Genomic DNA, 14,506 nt, shown 5'->3' with positions numbered 1-14,506 from the left:
AACTCACAGAGAGAAAGGCTCCACAACCAAACCCTAAGTAGAAGTGGAGAAACTCACAGAGAGAAAGGCTCCACAACCAAACCCTAAGTAGAAGTGGAGAAACTCACAGAGAGAAAGGCTCCACAATCAAACCCTAAGTAGAAGTGGAGAAACTCACAGAGAGAAAGGCTCCACAACCAAAACCCTAATTACAAATGATGTTCTCCATATATAATATTCATCTTTTATCAAAGTCAGCTACCTACATAGATTATAGCTAAAAATCAACCTCGTAATGAGTATCACTAATTACATATACTGTTCTGACATTGAAAGATTAGAATGCATTGTTCTATCAGTTGGTACTCTTGATGTTTTCTGTCATAATACCAGTAATGTCTCATGATGGAAACTGGTTTGTCTTAATTCCAATTACTAAGCTATTTAGCTGTATTTCCATTTCCTTTATCTTGTCTTAAGTCCAATTACTAAGCTATTTAGCTGTATTTCCATCTCCTTTATCTTGTCTTAAGTCCAATTACTAAGTTATTTAGCTGTATTTCCATTTCCTTTATCTTGTCTTAATTCCAATTACTAAGCTATTTAGCTGTATTTCCTTTATCTGTTTGCTAGATCAACTACTACCTTGATGAAGACAACGAGTGGGCACTTGATATCAGCGAGCTCAAACGAGCTGTAGAGGCGGCTAGAGACCACTGTGAACCTCGAGGATTAGTAGTAATAAACCCAGGGAACCCGACTGGTAGGTTGTGTTGAAAATAAAATCTACAGGGATACAAACATGATATAAATCACAGCCTCTAACCCATGTATCGAACAGAATAACATTGGAGGCAGTTTACTCAACTAACTGGTATTAGTGTCACTTGTCTAACATCTGAGCTATTTATATTTTGTACCATGGTTTAATTTTGGTTTTTGTACAATATCTTGTTTTTATCTAAATGTTAATATTTTAAGTAAACGTCTGTGGACTGAGCATTACTAATTTGTCTGACTTGAGCAAGAATTTATTGAGGTAGATTGCTTTCATTAAACACAGTTCCATATAGAATAGAGCTAAAATCTGAAGTTACTATGAGGTTTAGAGTGATCAGGATATATCAGTTTTTACAAATGTAGTGTAGTACAAGGGTCAATGTGAATAGAATCTATCAGAGTTTATATAGTGAAGGTACTACAAGATTATACATGAACAGAATCTATCAGTTTCTATATATATAGTTTTGTACAAGGCTGAGAGTAAATGAAATCTTACCAGTTTGCACATGTATAGTTAGTACAAGGTTTGACATAGTGAATCTACAAGTTTCACTTCGTGACAGAGGCTACGTAATAAGCTTGAATCTATAGTACCAGTTTTAATTTTGCCACAGAATCTATGTTACATAACAAGATTAGTAGTGTAAAAACTTTAAGGAAAGTGTTGGGTGCTTATTTTGACTTAGTAACTAATTTAAATAATTAAAGTTTTCATAAGTATAAACCAGTATAATACTAAAGTTTGTATCATACTTTATGTGTTTGAGATTCCCAAACAAAATTAGGGACATATTGCACATGTTTTAAAATGTACTTACAACTGTTAGTTGTCTGGTTTGAAAGATAATATCCATGTTCATGGCACATCTTTTTAACTAGCAAGGACGTACAAACATGCTCACTGGGTTAATGTTTCACTTTTTTGAACTCTGTTGGGAAATTGCCACTGTTTTTGTATGTGATAAAAGATGGAGAATTAAGAGACTTGGATTGTTATCATTTCTTTGTTGTTCTTTTTTAAGTACAAATATATTGATCCATAGTGAAATATATTATATTTAAAAAACAAAATTTGTTCTGTTTATGTTCTGTTAATTAGTAAGTTTCAAAGTAATATAAATATATGAAAAAGCTCACTGTTGATTGAGTTTTTGTATTAAAAAATGCCATATTTCTGTTGCAGAATATTAAAATTTCCCAATAAAAACATTAGCTTATTCAGATACTCAGAAAAAAATATTAAAGAATGTACTTTGCAAAATGACAAAATCATGGGCATTCTCTTTTACTTATGTTATATACTTGCAAAATTTTTATTCATAAAAGAAATAGCAAAAATAAAGTTTGCAGTGTTAAAAATCACAACATTTATAGATTTTTATTCTAATTCTTTTAGAATTAAGAAAAAAAGGTCACATATTTTTTACATTTATTTTTCTTGTGTATTTTGTAGGTTCTGTGTTAACGAGAGAAAACATCGAAAAGATTGTAAAGTTTGCTTATGAAGAACACCTCTTTTTAATGGCTGATGAGGTAAATATCTCTAACCAAAACATTCATGTTGTCCTAACCATGTTAGGAAAGTTTTTATATTTGCTGTAATTGTGTAATGAGCATATTAGATAATGATAATTTGTCATGAAGACAAAATTAAAATTAACAGTCTTTTACAATGTAAAGTTCAGTACATTATAAAATATAATGTCAGTCTAACCTTAGTTTGAACTCAAAGTGTTACTTGAATTCATTCTATATATTCCACTACATCTTTAGAGATTAAGTTCAGTTGTATGTGAGTAATTTTTTGTTGTGTTTAGTCAGTGTAAGAACAACATCTTTGTTTTAGGTTTATCAACATAACATCTATGCAGAAGGGATGGAGTTTCATTCCTTCAAGAAGGTCATGACTAAGATGGGACCTCCATACAGCAACATGGAACTAGCATCGTTCATGTCTGCATCCAAAGGATTCATGGGAGAGTACGTTTAGGTTGTCTTACTAGACGTTCTAAAAATCATAAAATATATTCTCATTCCATTAATCCCAGATTTGGGACCACATTAAGTTTTTAAATAGACTTGTATTGTCCAAGCACCATTTTGGGCTATTTTCCAATCAGGTTTAAGTTATTTTTACAGTAAATTATGTCTAATGTGAAGCAACATTTACTAGTTGTTTACAGTTGAGTAGACAAGTAGTCAATGATAAGCAGAGGGTAATTCCAATTTAATATTTTGTTTGCTATGGTATGTTAGTTTCATTTATTTCATGTATATTTTTAAATTCTTGAGTCGTTGATGATGTCACTTTCTTATAATGGTTGAAAGCATGTCAGCACTAACTTTTTTTTTAATCATTTACTCCTTTCTGTTTTCCTTCTTTCACAGTCATCTCTGTGTAAGATTTGTGAATTTTTGTTAGGTTGGAGTTCTTATCAAATATCGCAGAGTTTAAAAGATTTTAAAGATGTTCATTGTCATTTGTGAGAACATCAGAACTTAGGGATGTATGATTAAAAAAAGATTATAGAGAATATTTTTCCAAGGTTTTATTTTTCACACACCAGATGTGGTTTGAGAGGAGGCTACTGTGAACTTATTAATATTGATCCAGAGGTGAAGAAGATGTTATTAAAGTCCATCTCAGCCAAACTTTGTCCAAGTGTCCTAGGTCAGGTAAGTTCTCTATTCCCAAATGAACCATGAAAGGAAGCTTATAGAAGTTTTTAGAAACTTAACGACCCAAAGGTGAAGAGGCTGTTGTTAAAACTTGACAAGATTTCTCTGTGTATTCTTGCTCAGGTGTTTATTATTAATAACTTCTGATCAACAGTAAGTTATCTATACAGATCAGAACTAAAAATATTTTATAAATTAATGAAGCTTATTATGTACAACAGACAAGAAATGGATGATAAACTGATTCGCAAGCAAAAACGATATACTAGCTCACATTGTAAAATAATCTTCATGCATGTAGAAACCTGTAACAGTAAAATAATAATACTACTCACAAGTATTTTAAATGTTATTTTCTGTGATATTAATTCGACTAGCTTGAAAGCAGAGTGGAGGATGTTATATCCGATGTATGAAAATCAGTTGTTGCATCTAAAATCCACAAAGCTTACAAATACAAAAATACTGTTCATATATTTACAGATCAGAGAACAAAAACGGATTAAAACTCCTAAACAATTTTTTTAAGTTTTAATTAGTTTGATGTCAGAGATATTTCAAGTGACACATGTTACTCTTTTACTATAATATAATAGTAATAGAATCAGCAGTAAGTTAAACAAATACAATGATGGTAGAGTAAATCTACTGAAACAGCTCCAGCCTTTTAATTTTGGCCATCAGCCAAATATAATTTTTACTGTGCATTTTAAAGTTGATCCTGTTTTTAATTTTAACTAATGGTTATCTGAAATAAAATAATAAATTGTTGTCATAAGTTGTGAACTATGAACCACAGTAGTGGAATGAGTCACAGAACTTACTGTAAGTAGCATGTATACAAGTTCTGTTACTGATACGTCAGCTTATTAGTATACAAATATATCTTACTTTAATCTGAATGTGTGTTTATAAGATGTTCCCCGATTTACATTTACCTGAACTTAACATTTTATTCGTAACAAAACAGTAATTCTAAGAACCCAAGGAACAAAACAACAAAAGTTATATAAAAGCTTATTATATACTACAGTATGACTTCATTAGTTTAATTAGATTATTATCTAAAAATTCTATTAGTTCTGTGTTTACCACTGTTGATAGTTCTGATTTTAACTTATGGACTGAAGTTCCCTGTATTTGCTAAAAGACACAATGGCTGATTGTACACAAGTGTTGTAAAGTGAAAAAATATACAGTTTATAAGAATTTGTTGAGTGTAAAATGGATTTTTGTTGTTTCATCTCTTTAGACATGAGTATTGAAGGATCACTTCTGAGTTTTTCTTATTGTTTAAATCAACAGTTTTCTTCACCTCTAAATAACTTCAAAGTTGACTAATTGTCTGTCAGTTTGTTAACCTTTTAAATCTTTACACCTGTAATTTTGTTAGCATCCTACGGTAGACCTGAAATTGGTTTCAAAATAACTGACATTGCTTTATGGGACTTCTGGTCTATTTATAAAAGGTAAATAATCAAATAGTTTGAGTTAGTTTTCGGCCAAAGAGACATAACTGTTATCGGACACTGTCACCATCTGATGAATAAATCGTGATTTTCAGCCAAACCCTGGCAACATCCGCTCGCTCAAGTTAAGATAGTTAATTAATAACCTACCCAAATACTTAGTGAGACATTTATTGTCATGACCAAAAGCATGTATGGTCACCTACAAATTAATTCCCTTTTTTTGCCACTGTTGTAAATCATTGTGTTTACTGTTATGTAAAAACCTTAATTGTTGCAGGTGTGCTCAGTATATGTTTAAAACACTTCTTTTTGCCACTGTTGTAAATCATTGTTTTTACTGTTATGTAAAAACCTTAATTGATGAATGTGTGCTCAGTATATGTTTAAAACACTTCTTTTTACCACTGTTGTAAATCATTGTTTTTACTGTTATGTAAAAACCTTAATTGTTGCAGGTGTGCTCAGTATATGTTTAAAACACTTCTTTTTGTCACTGTTGTAAATCATTGTTTTTACTGTTATGTAAAAACCTTAATTGTTGCAGGTGTGCTCAGTATATGTTTAAAACACTTCTTTTTGCCACTGTTGTAAATCATTGTTTTTACTGTTATATAAAAACCTTAATTGTTGCAGGTGTGCTCATTATATGTTTAAAACACTTCTTTTAACATTAACAGATAGCCATGGACTGTGTGATCAATCCTCCTCAGCCAGGAGAACCTTCTCATGAGACATTTATTAAGGTCAGTTTGTGCAGATCTATTGTCATGCGTAGCTACTTTACTTATACCTGTCAATCAAAGTGACTTTATAACGATAAGATAAATTTAGTGTGTTTTGTTTTCTTAAAGGTGTGTTGTTTAGAATATAGATAATCCACCTGATGAAAATCTCTCTCATTTTCACTAATGTTATTTTTAATGGTGTAGTATAAAACTGAACTAACTCTAGGGTGCTGTTTTGTGATTTACATGTTTTAATTAGTGCTTGTAAAATAAGTGATAAGACAGGGCTGGTAATCAGTCAATTTTAAATGATCTAGTGAGGAAAGTGTCTTGTACAATAATAGAATAACAAGTGTTTTGTATGAGACAAGTGATCATAGTGCCGTCTTATGGTTAGGATTGTGAGGTAGTTAAGATGATCATCTTAATGGTTTCAAAAAATTATATATACACACACACATTTAAAAAACCTTATTGTACCTGCCATTTGTCTATGTATTTAGAGGTATATAATTGAAATTAACAGCCTCATCCAAGTTAGCTTTGGAATACACAGACATAAGTGTATAAATGCAGCACGTATTTTAACATAACACACTATAAATGCAGGTATGGAATCCGGTATGGAACATTCTAGATAGGTGTTAAATTACAGTGTTAGCAGATTTAATTAGTCTAAGAAGGACATGCCAAAAAAATGTTTTGGGGTAGATGTAAAGGTATATCTGAATTTTATAAATTTAATGTATTCGTCACCTTTCTAGACCTTTTAATCTCACATTAAATTGAATAATTTATTAAGTCCTTACGTTGCTTCTAATTGACGTGAGAGAGAGCTCAAAGGTTACAAAAAATCTTAGAGCTTATAAATAGCATAGTGTACACACTGTTGTAGTACCATCTTAGCATAGTGTAGAAACTGTTGTAGTACCACATTAGCATAGTGTAGAAATTGTTGTAGTACCACATTAGCATAGTGTAGAAACTGTTGTAGTACCACATTATTGTTGTGTAGAAACTGTTGTAGTACCATATTAGCATAGTGTAGATAGTGTTGTAGTACCACATTAGCATAGTGTAGAAACTCTTGCAGTACCACATTATTGTAGTTTAGAAACTGTTATAGTACCACATTAGCATAGTGTAGAAACTGTTGTAGTACCACATTAGCATAGTGTAGAAATTGTTGTAGTACCACATTAGCATAGTGTAGAAACTGTTGTAGTACCACATTATTGTTGTGTAGAAACTGTTGTAGTACCACATTAACATAGTGTAGAAACTGTTGTAGTACCACATTATTGTTGTGTAGAAACTGTTGTAGTACCATATTAGCATAGTGTAGATAATGTTGTAGTACCACATTAGCATAGTGTAGAAACTCTTGCAGTACCACATTAGCATAGTGTAGACATTGTTGTAGTACCACATTAACATAGTGTAGAAACTCTTGCAGTACCACATTAACATAGTGTAGAAACTCTTGCAGTACCACATTATTGTAGTGTAGAAACTGTTATAGTACCACATTAGCATAGTGTAAAACTGTTGTAGTACCACATTAGCATAGTGTAGAAACTCTTGCAGTACCACATTAACATAGTGTAGACATTGTTGTAGTACATTAGTGTAGTGTAGAAACTCTTGCAGTACCACATTAACATAGTGTAGAAACTCTTGCAGTACCATATTAGCATAGTGTAGAAACTGTTGTAGTACCATATTAGCATAGTGTAGAAACTGATGTAGTACCACATTAGTGTAGTGTGGAAACTATTATAGTACCACATTAGCATAATGTAGAAACTGTTGTAGTACCATATTAGCATAGTGTAGATAGTGTTGTAGTACCACATTAGTGTAGTGTGGAAACTGTTGTAGTACCACATTAGTGTAGTGTAGAAACTGTTGCAGTACCATATTAGCGTATTGTAGCAAGTGTTGTAGTACCACATTAGCATAGTGTAGAAAGTGTTGTAGTACCACATTAGTGTAGTGTGGAAACTGTTGCAGTACCACATTGGTGTAGTGTGGAAACTGTTGCAGTACCACATTAGTGTAGTGTAGAAACTGTTGTAGTACCACATTAGCGTATTATAGAAACTATTGCAGTACCACATTAGCGTACTGTAGAAACTGTTGTAGTACCACATTAGTGTAGTGTAGAAACTGTTGCAGTACCACATTGGTGTAGTGTGGAAACTGTTGCAGTACCACATTAGTGTAGTGTAGAAACTGTTGTAGTATCACATTAGCATAGTGTAGAAACTGTTGTAGTACCACATTAGCGTATTATAGAAACTATTGCAGTACCACATTAGCGTACTGTAGAAACTGTTGTAGTACCACATTAGCGTATTGTAGAAAGTAACTAGTGTTTTATAAAACGTGTGATCTTAGTTTATTTTTAAGGGTTTTATGGTAGTGTAGATTAAATGGCAGAATTGTTATCTAGTGTTCTTTTCATTTAATCAGTGTTGAGAAAAATGTTTTATAATGTGCCACAGGAAAAGAACGAAGTGCTGCAGTCACTGAAAGAGAGGGCTATTCTTGCTGCCAACACTTTTAACAGCATTGAAGGGATGCAGTGTAACAAAGTAGCTGGAGCTATGTATGCCTTTCCTCGACTGATTCTGCCAGAGAAGGCCATTGAGAAAGCCAAAGTAAGATGCTTTTATTGTTTAATTTTTTTTAATGGCAAAATAAAAGATATTGCAATGGTACAAGGTGACTGTTATTCATATATTCCTCAGTATAGCTAGTCATCACATGGTATTTTCTGAATATTTTGAACATGAAGAGCACTGTTTGTTTTTATTTATATACACCTCAATCAAATCCTCTCTAACTCTTTTATTTTTCAAAAAAAAACAATTTCAGAGATTTTAACCTATCCTCATATGACAACCTTCTTTTCTGGTTAGATGTCATTTCTACCTTAATTGTTCATATCACAGTAAGATTGTGTTCATTTTATGAACTGAACCGTTTAGGCTTGCCTGTCGCCTTATGGCAACCACATAATGCGGTTTGAATTTCATACTAGAAATGTGAAACAAGCACACAAAATCAAGAAATGAAGTCTACTCTGCACAGATAACTTTCTTGGTCACTGATTCATATCCAACATGGTGTATGTTGCTATTCAAAACATTGGTAATACTTGCATTTGAAAATTGTTTACTTTTTTGAGTAAATGAACCGAAAATGACATCTAGTGTTTTCATACTTGAAGAGACAACCAAACTTGTGCAAGCTGACGATTATTCCGGCTCTGAACCTGAATTATCTGACAATGATTTTCAGCATGATATGACTGAAAAAAGTACATGTCTATTCATGATGTCAGAAAAACACATAGGTTCAAGGAGTCTTAATATAAAATGATAAAAACCCTATAACCCCAGTGCTTTTGTGAGGGGGACCTTTCATCTTCAAGGGCAAACTGGGAAAAAAAAGAAGAAAGGTCCACCTTTTGAAGAAGCTCACATTATAGGGTTTTTATTATTTTATATCATCCATATGTATAATATTGAAAGTAATCTTGTTTTATTGCTAATTAAAACCAAAATCTTATACATCGACATCAGCTGATGTCATTAAATTGAATCATTCTAATGAGCCTTCCTTTTCATGTTGGTGCTTGAATTTTCAAATTGTTGTCATCAAAGGGCTATCTGTGCTCCGCCCACCACGAGCATCGAAACCCAGTTTCTATAGCAGTATAAGTACGCAGACATATCACTGCACTGCCACTATGCCACTGGGGGGCTTTAAAAACTGTTTGACGAGCAGTACTAATTTGTTTCCTAATTGCTTTTTAAGTAGAAGTGTAGTGTGCTAACTGTTATTTATAAAAGTTCCATGCCATATAGTAATTTGTGAACTTTGCATTCTCTGTGAGAATGTACACATTTGTTCTATGCAAATGTTTTCTGTATGAACTATGCTCTCACCGGCCCCTCCGTCTTCTGAATGTTGGTTTCTAGCTATAAGTGGCAGCGGAGGTATGTATGGTTTGGAAGTTATCATTTTCCTAATCTGAAAATGTATTTTCAAACATACTTACCTCCACTGACACTCTCCCTCCCTACTAAGAGCCAGTGTTAGTGACCAGGAGATTGAGATATACTCGAATGCCGGAACTGAAACAAACAGTTGTATTTCATAGTACTTGTATATCTGTATTAAATAATTGTGAAAGTTGAATGAGTGCATTCACACTACTACAGCATACATCTCTCTCCAAGATATTAAACATTTTCTGGTGACAAAGGTGTGAGGGGTTAAACATTCCTAGTTTGACTTTTTTTTTGTTTAAATAGTGCCCTCTACTTCCATATTTTGTGCTCATTTGTTTCTTTATGTATGGTTCAGAAAACATTTAGAGTTAAAAGAATTTGAAAATAGTTTAGTTTTATTCTTATCAGTCCCTCTATACTCTCTAATGTCATGTTACTGTTTTTAAACCTCTCATCAGTCTCTAGGGCAGGCTCCAGATTTTTTCTTTGCCATGCAGCTTCTAGAGACTACAGGAATATGTGTTGTTCCAGGCAGTGGATTCGGACAACGACCAGGAACATACCACTTCAGGTAAGTAAAAAAAATAAGTTTATTATGAAAAATATCTAACTTTAAAATGATACATGTTACATTTTTGTCTTTCTTTGATTGCACTGTCATGTACCAGATTTTCAGTAGGATTGTGTTATGATTGTTAATCTATCACACACTGTTTCCCCATTATACACTGCATCACTCTGCTTCATTTCATTATTAAAGCATTCACCAATTACTTCCCATGTATCAAACAACGTTGCCTTGTTTCATTACTGGAGCATTCCAGCATTGTTGACTACTTTTATTTTTGAAACAATATCAACTTGTTTCATTACTAGAGTGTTAACCCTATGTGCCTGGGCATCGTTTACTGGGCATGTCAAAGGATTTTAGTGAGTTACCCTCAAAACTTAATTAAACTACTTTTAGTTTATGTTACACCAATTAATACAACATTAAATCGTAGCTAAGGATCCGTATTTTAATAGTATACAAGTTTTAAATTCTTAATTTTATAAGGCAATGTTTAAAAAATCCTGAATTTTCCCTAGTATGAGAAATGTGACATTTTTTTCTCTAGGCATTCTCTCTCTTCTCTAATTTTATCACCACCCCTCTAGTAAGTAGGAAATTTAATGTAAATTATGCACTATAATATTTTTATCACTCTAACAAAGCATAATTTTATTAGACTTCAATCGTTTTTGGTTACAAGCTTTGTTCCCACAGGAAAGATATCACATGGTCAGTTAATTTCACTGAGCACATGTTGAGTGAACTGAAATTTTTCAGGAATGCATCCCCCCAAAATCCAAGTAAAAATTGTGTTGCTTAACGTCGTTTCAGACATACATCCCACTTTCCAGGAATGCATCATGACATATAATGGGGGCACATTCCATGTATGCTTAGTATTAAGTAACAAGATACATAAATGAACAGCTGAGAACTTGAGGTTAGTGGTGAAGAATGTAAAACAATGTAGCATTTATGGATTTTAGGGGTAGAAGCTAATAGCATAATGTGGGTTATATTTACGAACACACACAGTTTAGTTAAACATAGTACTGAAGTATTTTTCATCTTAAACTTGTATAACTTCATTGGATACTTTCATATGCAGAGTTTAACTGCTCAAATTACTCTAAACTACAATTTTCAACATGATATATTATAGGTTTTGCTACCTAATGTTGCCTTATCACACTTTAGTCCATCGAACATCATTTTTAGGCACTTGAAAACATGGAGTCTTTACCTTTCTGTACTTAACTAATCCACTGGGAGCTTATTTCTAGCTAGTTTTATTTACCAACCAGTAAACTTAGATTCGTCTTAGTTTATCTTTCACACTGTTGATTACTCAGTAATTTTATATCAATAAGATAATTAAAAATTGTTAATATAAACAGGGGGAATAGGGATCATCAAAAAGTACAGAAACAAATTGAATTAAAATTCAAAGATTGTATTTTCAAACCAACAAGTAGGGACTCTAAAAATAACAAACAAACTAGGCTGGAAACTAAAAATCCTATTTTTGACTCCACCAAAATTGATAGATTTTAATTATCTCGTTTTTTAAGTTTTTCTGTCCATTTATGGAGAGTAAATTTTAACCTATATACGTGCATTCAGTTGAATGTTACATGTTTTTCAACAGTTTACTGCTGCATTGGCTTTTTTTTCCAACCAACACATTATTTATCAGGTGGTTTTATGCCTAAGGTTTCTTGTAAACACGCTTTTAACAACGTTGCATACAAAGGAAGCTGCTCACAATGACATCACATATATTATGTATTTACAGCCATGTAAGTCAACTTTCAAGGAAAAATAATCTTCGTTTTAAATAGGTTATGGACATTTGCAGCATTTCATTTAGCATATCTGTATAGGTTTTGGTGCAAAATATTGTGTTGTAGGCTTGTGAAACAAAAATATGAATAATAATGATAAAATAATACTAAAATACGCACTCACAATGTTAGCGAAGTACGAAAATCAGTGGAATAAATCACCACTCACAAGAGATGAGAAATCTACCAAAGTACAACAGCAAACTTGAGAAACAATGAAGAACAGTAAACTTGAGAAATGATTGATCCTCAACGTGACAGTTTCCAATAAGTTGTACAAATTATTTTCCAATTAATGCACATTAGTAAAACACTGGATTTTTTAATAGTGGAAACTGAAAGATTTAGAAATTCTTTGGGGCAAAAAACAAGGGTACTTGAATTAATTTTAAAATTACCCTATGACATACTCAATACTGCATTCATTCCTATCGTCCAGGTTTCAGTGAAATATTTGCAACTGTTTTTTTTCTGTAAAACTATAATCAATAATAATAAGGCTGGAGACACTGATATAAATATACACATTGTTTACTGTAATAAAATGAAGCATTTCCAAATGGTATAACGGTGCTTAAATGGTTTCTACATTTCTGCGATGCTTGAACGCGTCAAGGAGATTATGTTGGTAGCAAAGAAGAACTTAGAACATTTTAGAGAGTGGAAATCTCAACTTTCAAGAATCAACTTAAAAATAAGAACAACCTTTGCAGGTGTTTGTTTAGTAACTGTACATAGATTTTGACACAGTATTCTTAGCCATTTGTGCTTTAGGCTTCATTACTTGAATGGCTTTGAAGAGAAACATGGCCAGCCAGTAGCAATGAAAAAAAAAACTAATAAAATCTCTCCTTTTCTTCTTTTAACCAGGTTTCAATAAAATATATCATAGCTGTTTTTTCTGTAGGCTTGTGAAACAAAAATAATCTGAATAATAATAATATAAAGAACAAATGGATGAATTTTGTCTAAAAATCAGAAAACCAGCAGTATTTTAGCAGCCTTAGTCATTGAGATGGAAGGTCTTGAGTGTTGTTTCAAGAACAAGTCTGCTTCTTAAGATGGTTTTTTGCCCTTATGTTCTATTAGAATTTTTGTGAAATTCCTGGGCAATCCCTATTATGAACCAATATCGTGCTTCATGATGATGTGCTGATTTGTCCCCCAGTCTTCGGAGTTACAATGCTGACATCAGGAGTTTGATTCCCCTCGGTGGACACCGCAGATAGCCCATTGTGGCATTGCGTACTGATTCTGTAGTAGCATGTTGTTGTTTTTAAGCTGCTTCAAACTATTATAATTTTAACCTCATTTGACTGTTTCAATAAATCGTACTGAAATCCCCCAATGGGTCTGTGGCAAGTTTCTAGATTTACAATGATAGAGATTGGGTTCCAAGTACTGTGGTGGGCAGAGCACATATAGCTCATTGTGTAGTTTTGTGCATAACAACAACCACACTATTTTTCAAACAGTGACATCATGTGATCATGTAAGTAGTTTAAACCTGTATACAAAATTATAGAAATTCCTTGGACTGTATAAATCTAACATATAGTATTCTGCTGTATAAAAACCAGACTGCTTTCGGTATTATCATCCATTATTTGTGAGGTGAAAATGATTTGGATAATTTTATCCTTGCATTGATTCAAGTACAAGTATAGAATTGTGGAATAAATATTGAAATATCAGCAGCCACATACTTATTGGTTCCCTCAGCCGACTTTCATCAAGCTTTGAGTAAAATGTAAGATTTTCATGATGTTCAAGAATGAGCAGTGTTTTGTAATTTTTTGTTTGTTTTTTATGTCACTTAGAACAACAATTTTACCTCAGCCGGAGAAACTCAAAACTTTATTGAGTCACGTGAAGGATTTTTATGAAAAGTTTATGAAAGAATACCAGTAGGTGAGTAGGTATATTTAATTTTATGATAGTTTTAAAATTTGTCTAGAAATTTTAGTTTTGAAAATTTTCCACCATATCCAAGAGAAAAGAATTGTAGTTTTTGTTTATTATGTAACCAGCATTTATTGAGTTAAAAAGTTTTTAAGTTTAATTTGCTTTTATATCATTAGTTAGCATGTATTTACCCAGGTTAATTTAATTCCTTTGTCACTAATGACAAATGATTTCGGCTTCAGCACAATAAAATCATCGTAAGTCATTTATCTAATGTGCAGATTTTTTTTTTCAGCTATATGTAACCATTTCGTTGATTTTACAAAACGTTCAATAATAACTTGTATGGTTGGGGATGGGTTATCATGCCCTACATTGACCTTAACTCTTTCACTACAGGCTCAGTCCCAGGGATTGACCTCGTAACCATTTTTTGCTTGTTATAGTTTTCATTCTACAACTTTTAATGTGGAGCCCCACATGGCCAGGTGGTTAGAGCGCTCGACTCGTTATCTGAGGGTCGTGGGTTCGAATCCCTGTCACA

The 14,506-nt window shown here is 32.6% G+C and overlaps 1 protein-coding gene across 1 annotated transcript in view; it reads left to right on the top strand.

Moving 5' to 3' along the window:
* The window catches only part of LOC106471681 (alanine aminotransferase 2-like), a 58,857-nt gene that overhangs the window by 36,838 nt on the left and 7,513 nt on the right, over positions 1-14,506 (top strand). The window contains exons 6-13 of the mRNA XM_013932297.2: positions 613-742; positions 2,216-2,295; positions 2,609-2,742; positions 3,330-3,438; positions 5,591-5,656; positions 8,146-8,301; positions 10,119-10,231; positions 13,878-13,968. Coding sequence (XP_013787751.1) covers positions 613-742; positions 2,216-2,295; positions 2,609-2,742; positions 3,330-3,438; positions 5,591-5,656; positions 8,146-8,301; positions 10,119-10,231; positions 13,878-13,968 — 879 coding nt within the window. The remainder of the gene's footprint in view (positions 1-612; positions 743-2,215; positions 2,296-2,608; positions 2,743-3,329; positions 3,439-5,590; positions 5,657-8,145; positions 8,302-10,118; positions 10,232-13,877; positions 13,969-14,506) is intronic.

This window comes from Limulus polyphemus, unplaced genomic scaffold, assembly GCF_000517525.1.
Source record: "Limulus polyphemus unplaced genomic scaffold, Limulus_polyphemus-2.1.2 Scaffold4785, whole genome shotgun sequence".
Taxonomy (NCBI): domain Eukaryota; kingdom Metazoa; phylum Arthropoda; class Merostomata; order Xiphosura; family Limulidae; genus Limulus; species Limulus polyphemus.
Note: the sequence above shows the minus strand (reverse complement) of the source record. Positions and strands in the feature narration are given on the sequence as shown.